Consider the following 14,107-nt stretch of genomic DNA (forward strand, 5'->3'; position numbering starts at 1 on the left):
ATCTTAATAGTGTAATACATAAATAGCAACAGCCTCAGGATCTAAAGAGATTGCATATAAACTCTGTTCTGAAATCTTTAAACACTGTTTACCGTTTCCAAGTGAAAAAAAAAAAGGAAGCCTCAAGCTAAGGTGGGATACAGTTTTTGAAGCAGAAACTTGTTGAGACTGTAGAATAAGAAAGTTTTATCAAGAAAATACATTAGATTCAACTCTGACCTCGATAAAAAGAAGATCATGAGGGTGATTGTAGTGCATTGATATAAATGCAATTTAAGCACCTGCAAATTGCCAATAACAAGTACAAGTTACTCCATGTAGCAGGATGTGGGCTAAGGGAGGAGTGTTAAGTAGAACATAATCTCACCACTTAATTTCTCACTTAATTATTCAGAAAGATCCGGTTGAAATATCTTTTTAACTGCAAGCCCCTTAAAACTGTCCATGTTGTATTTGGTCATCATTTTATTGGCGCTGGGATCTCTTATGCAGAATGTCTGCCTAAACTGCAGCAGAACTGGCTTCTGTTCCTGAATCTGTGCTCTCTCATTTGGGCAAAACACTTCAACTGTCCAAGCTTCTTTTCAGTCATTCACTTTGTTTTCCTTGCAAAGGAAAACTGCTTTTAGTGCTCCTGTACTTGGCAGTAACTTCAGTCCTACATAATGCAAGATCTGATGTTTTAAACAGAGCAGGGCAATGGGAAAACTTGTTGGTATGTGCAGGCTGTAGCTCCTGCTTATTTTTACATGATAAAGCTCCACCCAAGATTAGAGCCTGGTGCACACAAACACAAGAGGCAGTCTGCACTGGAGATTTTATCTGATAGTCAAAGGGTAGAAAAAAGAAAGTGTAATATTCTATTTTATACACAGGAACTGAGACACAGAGATATTACACTTTGCTCAAAGTTATACAGGAAGTCTGTGGCAGAGCCAAGAACTGAACTGAGATCAGTCATAACCAGAAGTCTGGCCTTCCTCTGAGTGCTGTTGGCTTTGTCTTGCTGGTCATGTGAGCTGAATTGGCTCCCTCAGTATTGCTTCCAGTGCTCTCTATCTCTGTGTTCCCTGTGTGAGCCTGTTTTTCTTCAGAAACCGAGGAATAAACCCACAAATGATAGATAACAGTGACATCTGTAGAAAACGTTGTATTTGAATGAATATAGAGACCAAAAATTAAGCATAACTTATGGAAATTCCGAGGAATTCCATCTAAAACTTTATTATATGATCTGGCCTTTCTGTTTTTAACCTGTCTTAAACAGATTATATAGCAGTCTTCAAAATTAACACAGAATTGTCATATCCATTCCTACTAGAAAATGAAGAGATGACCTTGAAAATGGTCTCCATAAAATCTGTAAAAGCCAGTAGGCAATGACTTCTGTGATGCATGTGGATTAAAAGTCAGTAATTGTGCTGATATCCTGGGCTTCACTCCAGAATAAATGAGCAATAATGGAACAGACAATAATTAAGTATCATCTGAAGCTTTTACTTTTTGTATGTCATGGAGTACCCTTTGGTAAGTATTGCTGTATTGCCATCAGAAGAAAAAGACTTTAAAATACTTCTTGGTTTCTTTTGGGATACTTAAAACAGCACCAGCACCAGCACCAGTTCATTCCTACACCCCAGCCAACACGGAGCCTGCAAGTCGCCCTCCCTGGGTAACAGATGACTCCTTTTCCCAGAAATTTGCACCTGGAAAATCCACCACCACTGTCACAAAGCACATCCTACCAAGGGGTGCTCCAGTGCCATCTCCTGCCTCAACCTCTGCTTACCCATCTCCAGTTCCAACTTCTTCCCAGCCTCCAATAGCCCGGGGCACAGTTCAGAGGGCCGAGCGTTTCCCCGCCAGCAGCCGAACTCCTCTCTGTGGGCACTGCAACAGCATCATTCGGTAAGGGCATGAGGGCTTCAAGGGGGATGAAGCAGGAAAAAAATATCAGAGAGACTGGTTATTGTACATTAATATACAGTACCAGAGCCTGAGACTCTGTTAAATTACCCAGCAGGGATGTCTGTTGTCTGCCTCATTAATTTAACATTTCCAGAGCTCATTTTGTTATTGTGCGGTTCTCTTTTTATCACTGCAAAGTTATACATGCTAATTGTTGGTCTCCTGGATGCTGTGGCAAATCACTGCTTGTTTTTTAAACAGGTTTCTGGTCCTAAGGTAACCCTTTGAAGGAGGTTTGTACAACTTAATTAGGAGAGTTGGGGGGCTGAGGGCAGAGAGAGGGGATTATGGACAGAAAAGGAACGAGCCATCATTTTGGAACAGCAGCCAAATGTAATTGTTGCTTTTGTGTCTGGAGAAAGATAATGCCTACACTCTATTACCAGTGATTCATAGCATGCCTCTCCCTTCTCCTCTCCCAGTTCATTGTGCTGGACCAGTGCCTACTGTTAGCCTGTGGACTGCTATCCAACTTTAAGTAATCCATGTTTAATGACAGTCTTCTCCACTAAAAGGAGCTGGTTTGGTGATGTGGAAATGCTGATTATTGCTCTTTATGTATTCTGAAATGGAAATAGTCCAGTAATAATCTCTATATCTAACTACAGTCAAGAGTCAATCACCAAAACGAATTTAATGTGTCTTCCACATAACGAAAGAGCAAGTTGTCATCTGATAGTCTGACATTTCCAGAACATGCTATATGCAATGCTCTCAGATGAAAAGAAGGCAGGAGACTTTAGGAGCTATTGTGAGGTGTGGATGTGTAGGTCTAGAAAGTTGCTTGTCACTTGATGCTTTCAAATAGTAGCATTATCTTCTATGTTGCAACCCTTGGCCTTTTCCTGTTGTCTTTGCAGCTGCTTACAAAGGCCTGTTATAGCTATGCAGATATGAAAACAACTGATGATTTTTCCAACAGTTCTCTATAAATCCAGTGTATGTGACCAAGCAATAATGAAATGTTTTAACCAATTAGCAGTGTATTTGAGTAATGATCTTGAAAAAGACCATTTCTGTTCAGGCTTCTGGATGTTTTTAATGTGCACCTCATGGTTCAAGTAGAATGCTTCTTACACATGTACGTGGGGTTTGCAATCAGGGTCTTTCAGTCTTTTTGCAATACAAATAAGATAACCATGATTGTTTGCAGAGGTCCTTTCCTGGTAGCCATGGGGCGCTCCTGGCACCCAGAAGAATTCAACTGTGCTTACTGCAAGACATCCTTGGCTGATATGTGCTTTGTGGAGGAGCAGAACAGTGTGTACTGTGAGCGCTGCTATGAACAGTTCTTTGCACCAACCTGTTCCAGGTGCCACACTAAGATCATGGGGGTAAGAAAGCAACATTAACCCTTTCTGCAACTGTGTGGATCACTGAAGTAGTGAAATAGTTTAGACTGTAAGCAATGAATGTAGATATTTTATTATTTCCTCCTGTTTAAGAGTTATTTCCCAGCTTGTTGATTATTTCAGAATGAGAAACATATTATTTTATAATAATTTTTATCTATCTGAACTCTTGGATATTTCTGTATTTTATTCAACTCATATAATATGTAATCCAGTTACTATCTCACTGTGTGTAAAGTAAATAACACTTTATAGGTAGTTTTTTGCTATCCAATACACACTATGTTACTTTTATCCCTCTGTTCCTTATATTTATAGTAAGAGACTTGAACTGGGTTTTTATTTCTTACTTAGGGCTTAGTCAGAATTTCAGTGGAGAAGTCAGTGATGTTGGGAGGAGGCCCACTGCTCTTGCTGCACCTCACTGGTAGTTACCAACACAGCTGGCTTCTTATAGTTAAGAAAATACAGAACAAATACGAAGTCTGAATTCCAGAAAACCAAAAATACATGCCACTTTTGTGCTAAAGTACTCATGTACAAGTAAATGTACAACTAAATTTGCTTTCCATATAGCTTAGATGGTGATGAGGTTGGAATAGCATGAGTTAATTTTAGCAGTGTACTTGGACATGCAGTTGCAGTGAATATATGACATGATCCTCTTAAGTGAGGAAGCCAGGAGCACCACATTGGTTTTTCACCGCTTAGCTGTCACCTTTGACATCTGTCTAAATGTTTGCATTGACAGACTAGATGCTCTTCTCTGCAACTGCCAATTAGGGATGGCAGCATCAGACATTGATGGTGAAGCTCTGGCTCCAACCAAACCAAGTCTCATCTGCTACTGCAGCAGTAGGAGTAATTTTACAGCAGAGTACTGACTTAAGTTACCTAATGAATGCTGGCACAAAGCAGTTTCCCATTATGGATTTTCATCAGGAAAGCAGCAAAGATGCCAGCTGCCTCTATTTATATTATTAAGATTTCTCAAGCTATTTTTTGCTTCTTACTTCACTGACATTCATAAATGAATCCAAGCCTATTTATCAGTGATAGTTGCTTTGCAAACGGTAACAGAAGTTAATGAATCTCAAATGGTGATTCTCTAATGAGATATATGGCAAACCTAAATTAGAGTATTTTGCCTATTCACTGGATTAAAAGCATGGAAGAGGACTTCAATCCATTTTGTCATAATCAATGGACATTAAAAGTAATCTTTAGAAGAGAATCAGACTCTATGTATATAATTGGAAGCAGCAAAAAATGGGATGGAGATTCTCAGCTGGTATAAATCAGAGCTCCTTCACTGAAGTTAACAAAGTTAATTTACACCAGTTACACAGCTGGTCTTTTGAAATCTGGACTGTCAAACATCATCCTGGGCACATGTGAGATTGAACAAATCAGCAGGTAACTGTGCATTAGAGCTCAGTACAGCAGCTTTGGGGCTTGGAAGGCTTCTGTATGACAAAAGAATGAAGCAGTGATAGAGATTGCTCCATACAGAAGTCAGAAGCTGATAAAATCTAGGTGCTCAGTTTAAGAGAACATCACTTGCGCAGAATTAGGGTTTTAGGTCTAGGAACAGACACACAGGCTCATTTTTACTAAGTTTACATAAGTTAAAATCTAAGAATTTTTTTTTTTAGATTTTCACATTAGTTTGTGAATTGTTCTTGTAAGAAGCATAAAGAAATTGCTACATTATCTAAACTGTTTTGAAACAGCAGCCTTAAGTCACTTATTCTTGGTCTTAGAGAGAAAATCACTCTTTAAAATTTATTTAACAAATCGTACTCTTGCACTGAAGAGTTCATACTAGTCGTGACAAAACAAAGGAGAAAATAATCAGAATCTTTGTGCAGAATCTCTCCTGCAACAGCAACTGGGCATGTTGATACAAACAGCTGGCTGAACCATATTGTTTCATTTTGGCAAAGTCATTGTTCTAGAAAGTTTGCAGTCCTATTTCCTCTTTCTTTCCAGAAGGAGTCCAATTTCTGTCATAATTATTTCTTTTGAGGAAGGGAATTGGCTGATAAAGGGAAGAATGTAGAGCATCTCTGCCTTGTGTTAGTTCTCCAGTAGGTTGTTGCAGGGCTTGCTCTTCTGCTGGAGATTTTTGTTTGTTTGTTTGTTTTACAGGAAGTGATGCATGCCCTAAGACAGACTTGGCACACAAGTTGCTTTGTCTGTGCTGCTTGTAAGATGCCATTTGGAAATAGCCTGTTTCACATGGAGGATGGGGAACCTTACTGTGAGAAAGGTATGGCAAACTGGAAAGTTCTGCTCATAATCATGTGCTTCATGTTCGTGGAAGAAACATAAGAATAAAGCAGCTGATGAACAAAATAAAATCAGTTACCCATCCAGCATGGATTTTGTTTCCACTCTCCACACATACCAGTGTTTCTGTCTCTGTATTTTTCTCCAGTTTATGTGATAGAATAGCTGGTCTTTGCCTCAGTGTCCCAGAATGCCTCACCTCACTTCTCTCCCTTATGTATTATGATACTTACTTTGCATTTCTCTTCCTACACCTTTTCCCCTGTCCCACTCCCTTCCTTGGCAGATTCTGCTCACTAGAAATGAAAAATTATTCATTTAGGACTGCCCACAGTCTCTATATTGAATCGCTTGAGTTATGGCCTCTGATGCTGCTGCCTCGCCCTAAAATTGTTCAACCACCATATATGAAAAGATGGCTCTGCACAGATGTGAAACACATGGTAGTGCAGATTTTGTTTTCTGCCTGCTGCAACAAATGAACTGCTTCTTGCCAACTAACAAAGGAAAAGGCCAAGTTTTCCCAAACTATGGAAAAGGTTTAATGAATGGTACTTGCCATGCAAATGAGCTGCCTGACGTGGTCGGGAGGGAGGTTAAGGTTTAAGTGATATTCCCTCTGTATCCCCCCTTGTCCATTCAAAGAGCCTCCAGCCTACTTCTCTCTGGAGATTCCTTCCTTATTATGCAATTCAAATTTTACAAATCAGAGTAACTCTTAGTGAAGAGTAAAAACCACACAGCTGAACTGACTGGGCACCTACCTTTTTAAATTGGAGGTTTTGTCATAACATCTAATAACTCTCATGAATTCCATCTACCTTTAGAATTTCCACTAATCTTTTTCAATGCCAAGCCTTTCCCGAGTGCACTTGATAATCAAAGTAAAGATGTACTAATCAGCCAGTATGGGGTTATCATAATATTCTCTCAATGCAGAAAGAACATAAATCCAGTGATGAAAACTTTTTAACATTCCCTGGCCATTAGACTCCTTTGTATGACCATATTTGTCCTTATTAATAGATTCCACATACATTAAAGCTAATTTAAAAGTAATGTGAGAAACATAAGTTCAAATTCCATGAATTTTTTTGTTTGTCTTTTAGATTTGTGATGACAAATGTCATACTGACGTGGGGTTTTGAACTGAGTTTGTATTGAAATAACGAAAGAAAATAACCAAATTTCAGTATGAGTGTTTCAGTGAATGTAGTTGGAAACTGAGCAAAAACAATCAAAAGATTCATTGTCTGGAAACTTTCTATTTCTCTTGGATTTAATACAATGACATTAAGAGTTTGTTCTAAGTTTGCTTTCTGTTTTATTTTAGATTATATTGCTTTGTTCAGCACAAAATGCCATGGCTGTGATTATCCTGTTGAAGCTGGAGACAAATTCATTGAAGCTCTTGGACACACTTGGCATGATACCTGCTTCATTTGTGCTGTAGGTTCCACACAAATACTGTCTCATTCCTTTATACTCCTAAATTTTGTAGTAACATCAGAAAACCTGAAAGCAGGAATGACTAACATATGCCTAAGGATGTGGAGGGATGGAATTTCATTTTTCACTTGCAGATGGAGAAGGATGGGAGTCATTTCTCTTCTCCTCCATAAACTTTTACTAGAATTATGAAATTTGACCATCACAAGTGAGTGTTTTCTGATAAAACATCCAGTTTTAGAGAGTACATACAGCAATACATACCACTATTGCTGTTACTCTTTCCAGTGTTTACCAAATAAAGATAGAGCAAGACTGAAAATAAATTAACACCATACTGAACAGCATAACCATAATCTTACTTAAAAAGCAGCAAAGTTTGTATTTCCAAGCAGAATGCTTGTTGAAACTTGCAAAAAGGAGCCTGTTTAGAGAGAATGAATAGTAGTTAGCATAGAAGTTGGGCAAACTCATCAATCTGTGGTGTGCACACAGCTATAGAGGGTGGCCATATTCCCACACTCTGCACACAAAGCAGGAAAATCCATATGATAAAAGTACTTTCATCTGGTTCTAATACTGCTGTGCAGCTCTACAACATAGTATTCCTAAAGTGATAATATCTAGAACCTCTAATTAGCTAAAAATAGCATGTTGGCCACACCAAACTGACAGTGACAATTTCTAATGTTTGTTTAACTCTAAAATTTAGGTTGAAGAGTTGAAAGTATAGAAATGTTTATAAATATCTAAAGCTAAACTAGCTGCTGGTCTCTCAGGGGTACATGGAAGTGAGTGACACAAAAGTGTCTTGTGAAAACTGAAGTCTTTTGGAAATTCTAACGTAGGAAGAGAGTTTCCTTCACAAACTGAGAGCTATTAATCACTTATAAATATTGATCACTTATAAAAGACACTTTCTCTGAATATTTCATGTTCTTTTTCTGCTCGTTTACCTCAGCTACCCAGTTTTCTGTGGAGGTGATAGTTTTATTATGCCTCACAGTGGGGTTCTTTTTTAGGACCTAACTTTATTTCTTTCACTGGGTTAAGTCAAATGCAAATCAACACATGACTCCTGATTTCTAAGATGCTATCCTCATATTCTGCCACGTGCAGTAGCACATCTGATGTTGCCACCTAACCCTGCCATAAGCATTAGGGACAATGTTTACTCTTACTTCTAGATTGTGATGTGTTGCCTGCCTTAAGTGGTTCTAGTCAACTCTGACCTTGCCAGTGGTGTTGCACTACCCTGTGTAGACACCTGAGCAATTCCAGGGCAGTCTGAGCTGACCTAAACCCGGGCTGCCTCGCCCCAGCCGTGCATTCTCACCTGCTTTGTTATGTCAACACTGACACCTAAGGCAGCCAGGCAGAGAACTCGGGGGTTGCAGAGTAACCTGGTAAGAATAAGTGATTAGTATTCAGTGATGGCTGTCTAAATGACTCACTCTTTGATCACATAAGTGCCCATACCAAGAAACAGTACCGATAGAAATGGGTGTCTCATGAAAGGCTGGTGCCCCTGGGAGCATGGCACCTCACCAGAGCCTTTGGGAAGTCCTGTGCGTGTTAAAGGATCAGAAAGTCAGAGCATGTGCTCCAGTGTGCCAACATCCTTTGGCAGTCTGCACAAACACTGCTTGGATGTGCCAAAGCTGCCCAGGGGATCGTGTACCAGTAAACTTAGTGGGCAGGGGTGTCAGGAAAGTACAGATAGGAGAGCTGATGCAGACCAGAGCCTAACCTCAGTGTGGAGTAGGAAAACTACCAAGGCATGCACTTTGAACCAGGAAATCAGATGCACTTCTAGCAATGAAATGCATGGGCAGAAGAGAAGTACAGTTGAAATTGATAGTCACATCTATCTCACTCTTTTCCCCCCCTTAATTATTCCTGATTGTATTTGTTATTAATTCTAGGTATGCCACGTGAATTTGGAAGGTCAGCCATTCTACTCCAAGAAGGATAAGCCACTGTGCAAGAAGCATGCCCATGCCATCAATGTTTAAAAGAAGAGTTGGTAGTCAGTAATGCTGGGGTAAAACAGATGACTAACTGGGCAATCATAAAGTTGATAACCATGGCTAGCATTTCCCTTGGTAAAAGCTAGGCAGTTGGTACTTCAGAAGTTTAACTTTATCCTCTTTCATAAATGCAGAACGTGCTTTTTTTGCAAGGTTCACATGAAAACCTGAATGAACAGTCAAAACCAACTGAACCAATGAACTAGCCCGTTATTAGAGCAACAGTTGGGGAAAATCTTGAAATTAACCAAAAACCTTAATATAAAAAGTAATGTGCAAATACAGTTTCAAATGAACTACCCACAGCAGTTTTACTGCTCAGACCACACACTGGTGTTTAAAAACAACTGGAAAAATCCTTTTGTAGCAAGTCATTTTCTTTCACAGCAAGAATGAGTAAGTGCCATATGTACAGTCATCTGTAGAACCAAAGGCCATAGCTTTCAAAGGGAAATAAATAGATTAGGGCTTCCTCTATGAAAGTGAGTGCTATTCCATTATGTTGTGGTGCTACCTCGTAGCATCAGATATTTTAGATTCTTTCCAAATAAGAAGTCTGCCTTGAATCCATATGTAGCTGGGAAGCCTAGGTGACAATCCATAACAGTTTGAAAATGAAGTGGAAATGGAATAATGCCTCCCATAACCCAGTAGGATTGAGAAAAGCATGCTGGGTCAGCCTTGCCAGGGCACTTGGCTTATATGTGTACAGTAGATCAGTCCACTTTCAAATCATAATGGAAAAGGGACAACTGGCTTTCTCCAAATTGCTCTGACATTGAATGGAATAGAGCTATCTGGAAAGGCCAACTTTTAATTCAAAATCAGTTTTCCTTTCCTCTTGAGGAAAAAAAAAATAAATTTAAAGTCTCTTTGGATTCTAATTCCCATTGATACCAGAGGGAGGTAGAAATCTACATCTGGACCTTCACATTGATGAATATAGAAGAAACACATCCATCTAGCACAGCCAGGAAGTGGAAGATTCCCTATTCTATCTCACATAATTATGAAAAAGGCATTTTTTTTTCCTATAGTAAATTAACATTTATTAAAAATTCATAAGGCAGCAGGCACACACTCTGTATTACTTTCCTTAGTTTAAATGCAACACATCATTAATTGTAGCAGTATTTGCCATTGTAAAACAGTAGCTAAGTTCTGACAATTAGGATAACCATACAGTCACCTTTTCTAAGAACCATACAGTCATCTTTCTTCTAATATTTTAAGAACAACTTTCAAGTTGCTCAAACAGTTATTTATAGAACATTTTTTTGGATTTTTTTCAAATGAGCAAAACTTGTAGTACTGATAACACTTCTGAATTTTTAAATAGCAATGACTTTTATACTGGAGACAGCAGTTCTGTCTGATGGAGTTAAGATGGAAAGTCTGATCACTATTCAAGTTTTATTAACTCAAGAATTATGATGTGTGTGTTGACAGCTTGCAGTACTGACAGTTTGGAATTAGTATTTCTGAGGCTGAGGATGCATTCTGTGGGCCACATGCTGGTGCCATCTGCACCTCTTTTACCTTGTGCTTTGAGCAACAAAAAATTACATAACATTGTCTGCCTTGCCCCTCCTCTGGGGGCATAATGGGTAATGCCCATTTTAAGATATTTATGTGTCTCTCGAGGAATGAAAAACTGTCCAAAGTTTGGGAGAGCAATAAAAGAAATTTGGAGTTCTAATATGAGAGTTAAGTTAGCTGCAGGCAGTTTGCATCTTGGACAAAAATAACAACCTGAACTGCCTGTGGCAGTTTTGACATGTATGACCGGTATTTATTCAGTAGGTGTCTTAGTTTTCACTGATCTTAGCAGTGATCTGACCTGAGTGCTACAGGCTCAGATTTTTGTATGCATGAATTAGTCTAAAACACTAGTACATTATATGCAAAGCCTTTTTTTTTCTATAAGCAAGCAAATTTTCTGTTTTCAGTCGGTGCTGGGCTGGTATGAGTATGGTTCCATAGATTACAAAATCCAAAGATCTGGCTCACAATATTCTCCAGAGGAATAAATAGTAATTATGGAAGATAAATATTTTTTCCACCCCTAATTTGGCTTCATTAAATACATTTTCACAACAGTGAGAAAATTCTAGATTTCCTTTTTTCAATGTCATTCTACAAAATGATGTCATTATCTGTTATTTGAGAGAATTCATATCAGCATACTGTATACTAAGAGTGCATTGAAGATATTCTTCAGACAGATTTCTGTGTTACCCACTGACTGGGACTAGTCTCTGACTGCAACATCAAAACAGGGAGTCAGGCTCCATGGGAAGACACAAAATGGTAGGGCTTGTGGTGGAAGCCTCAGGAGAATTTCAGGAGGTCTTTCACCTCTGATGTGCGTGTGTGTGTGTGTCTCATTCTCCCTCCACCTTCCCCCTCAATGTCCCTAAAAGCTTCCCTGGCAGTGAAGGATGAAGCATTCTAGGATATGGCCAGAGGTGGAGGGCTGCAGCTTGGGCAGGGCTACAGACTGGGAGATGTTGTTGATAGACACAGCGTGGCTGAGACTGTCCCTTCTTGAAGTCCACTGAGGAGCCCAGACTGGCAGCTGGAGCTGCTGGTTTGGACAGGGCTGTGGGAGATGGGGCTTTTGGTGTGGGCAGGGGAAGGGGGGCTTGGGTCAGAGAAGGCAGAATTCTGCAGCAGCCAGAAAGTAGGGGCTCTGGGGACCTCTGGTTTAGTGTAAAAAGGTAAGGGAAGCCCTTCCTGAGGCTGGGGTTGGAGTGGGGGGAATAGCCAGGTAAGGCCGGTTTCACCAGGCCTTAGGTAGTTGGGGTGGGGCAGAGCGGGAACAGAGGTGGGGGCATAGCCAGGATGACTCACTACAGTCAGGGAAAGGGCTTGAATTAAGAAATTAGGGTACAAGTAGCTCACAATAGCCCAGAGAGGTGCTGTGAGTATGTACAGAAGAGGTGAGCGAGGATCCAATCCCAACTAAACCTGAAGTCAGCGCTGCAGAAAAGTGAACACAACGTCCAAGAGCAGAGCTGAGCTGAACTCGTGGGGTGGCAACAGCGAAAATGCAGCAGCACAGACTTCAGTGGGAGCTGTACTGGCTTGAGAGAATCCTGAAAATTTCCTTCTCAATGGGAGCCGTACAAACTTGAGAGAGTCTTGAAAATTTCCTTGGGCAGATAACCTGCACTGTAGCACATGCCCTGACTCCAGCTGGTGTCTGAGCAAGTGAGATTAAAGCTAGTTTACATATCACTATATGAGGTGCAGTGGTATCTCTGAATGAAGAACAGAGATACCCTGAGGATTATCATGTAATAAAAATTTCCTGTTATGACTTGTGCTGCTTCATAATGTGGTCCAAAAATAGGGAATCCACGTACCCGCCCTTGATATCTATATTAAGATATAATTTTTGCACATATCTGAATCAGAAATTTTTGAATAATGTAGCATTTTAACTTTCACAGGGGTAGGATACCACATAACTGCTGATACTCTTCTGCCATGTCACCTTTGTGATATGGAGAGTGTAAAATGCATATATATAATATATATATCTAAAATGCAAAACATGGCCTTTCAATTATCACTGAACATAATGTTGTACAAAAATATGCAAGGTTAATAATGTGTACTTGTTTATGTTTTATGTCTTGTAATAGATACCTGGGATGAGTCCTAAGTTCCTCTGAATATTTCTTTTCATTCTAATTACTGTGGGGTTTTACCTAATAAAGCAAAGATACTGTACCTCTGAATGATCAATTTAAAAGACCAGTCTTTCATCTAACAAAAAGTGTTCAATAACTTTTCAGTCTAAGGCTTCAAAAACTATCTTAATGCTTTTCTCTCTTTTTGTGTTCTTTCTGCAAAACAAGGTAAATTAAATGTTTCCAAAGATGACTGCTTTTATTATCTAGGCAAAAAAACCAGTCTTAGGACTTCTTTTTTTTTAGAAGTTAATTTTTACTATATCGGATCCACACATTACACAGTTCTAAAATCAATTCAAAACAAAGAAAAATATTTTTTTCTTTGGTCCTTCAGTGGTCAGTATTTTGGGTGAAATGTTTTATTAAAGATTATTTGTATTTATGTTTAATAATGTGAATTTCCACAGCACTGAACACACTTATTAGTGTCTAATGCTGGGCACGCTGATGTTTGTTTGCCGGACTCGTCTCCTGGTAGCGGATATTAATTTGTTTAGTATTTATAAACATCAGAATTTGAAACTGAGTGATTTATTGCCTGCGGTGATCATATATTAGAAGTCTAGGTTTTATAATATATTGACATATTGACTTGATGCCACAAGTGCCCTTGCTTTTAGATATATATTTTTTCCTAAGTTCCTAGTTATTTCAGAACAGAATGTAGTGTGGTTTATGAGATGTGAGTAACTACCTTGCATGGATTATCTGTGCCAAGATGAATAAAACAGTCTAGTAATAAAAGCAATGTGCAAATACAGTTAAAGCTTTATGATTTGGGCATATTTATTAATATGGCATGTGAACAGCTGACAGCTTTCAGCCATGTAACACTGATAAGAAAACATACACAAGCTTGTACTCTCTATTTCAGACCTGAAAATAAAAAGTAAAAGCATTGGTTTCAGCATTATTGTTTATCAGTCTTAAATATTTTATTAACCAAATGTTATTTTAAACAAACAAATATCAGTATGCTTAAAAAATGTAGTGTTCTAACAGTACATGTTATAACTTAGCAAGACCTTTACAGTCACAGACCTTATTGTGTCAACAAACACTGTTTATGGTAACTTTGTAAGGAATGGGCAAAATCTGTCTTAAGTTACATCGATGCATCTGCAAACAAAGTTTGACTGCATAAGTTCAGGTAGGTGTTCTTCCATTCCTTAGCAAAAGTTATTTTAAATAATACACAAAATGTTTTAAACATCCTCAGTGAGCTCTAGTGCCAAGAAATACTTCCAAATGAAAGGATATCTTCCTATAGCAGGGTGTTTTTTAAAAACAGCCATTTTGTGCATTCCTGATTCAC

The 14,107-nt window shown here is 38.9% G+C and overlaps 1 protein-coding gene and 1 long non-coding RNA gene across 13 annotated transcripts in view; one reads left to right on the forward strand and one right to left on the reverse strand.

Moving 5' to 3' along the window:
• LDB3 (LIM domain binding 3) overlaps nucleotides 1-13,705 on the forward strand; it is a 116,992-nt gene extending 103,287 nt beyond the window's left edge. For all 10 annotated transcript variants that reach the window (XM_064662453.1, XM_064662452.1, XM_064662454.1 and 7 more), the window contains 5 exons: nucleotides 1,605-1,908; nucleotides 3,122-3,302; nucleotides 5,472-5,592; nucleotides 6,946-7,061; nucleotides 8,987-13,705. In XM_064662453.1, the coding sequence (XP_064518523.1) occupies nucleotides 1,605-1,908; nucleotides 3,122-3,302; nucleotides 5,472-5,592; nucleotides 6,946-7,061; nucleotides 8,987-9,076 (812 nt within the window). In that variant the 3' untranslated portion in view covers nucleotides 9,077-13,705. The remainder of the gene's footprint in view (nucleotides 1-1,604; nucleotides 1,909-3,121; nucleotides 3,303-5,471; nucleotides 5,593-6,945; nucleotides 7,062-8,986) is intronic.
• LOC135417865 (uncharacterized) overlaps nucleotides 1-14,107 on the reverse strand; it is a 64,551-nt gene that overhangs the window by 41,716 nt on the left and 8,728 nt on the right. The window contains exon 3 of one of the 3 annotated variants that reach the window (XR_010432253.1): nucleotides 1,700-1,923. The exons of 1 other annotated variant lie outside the window; for it this stretch is intronic. This is a non-coding gene — a long non-coding RNA (uncharacterized LOC135417865). Of the gene's footprint in view, nucleotides 1-1,699; nucleotides 1,924-13,553; nucleotides 13,669-14,107 lie in introns of those variants that run through there. One more of the 3 variants, XR_010432251.1, reaches the window with a different exon arrangement.

The sequence above is a fragment of the Pseudopipra pipra genome, chromosome 8 (assembly GCF_036250125.1).
Source record: "Pseudopipra pipra isolate bDixPip1 chromosome 8, bDixPip1.hap1, whole genome shotgun sequence".
NCBI lineage: Eukaryota > Metazoa > Chordata > Aves > Passeriformes > Pipridae > Pseudopipra > Pseudopipra pipra.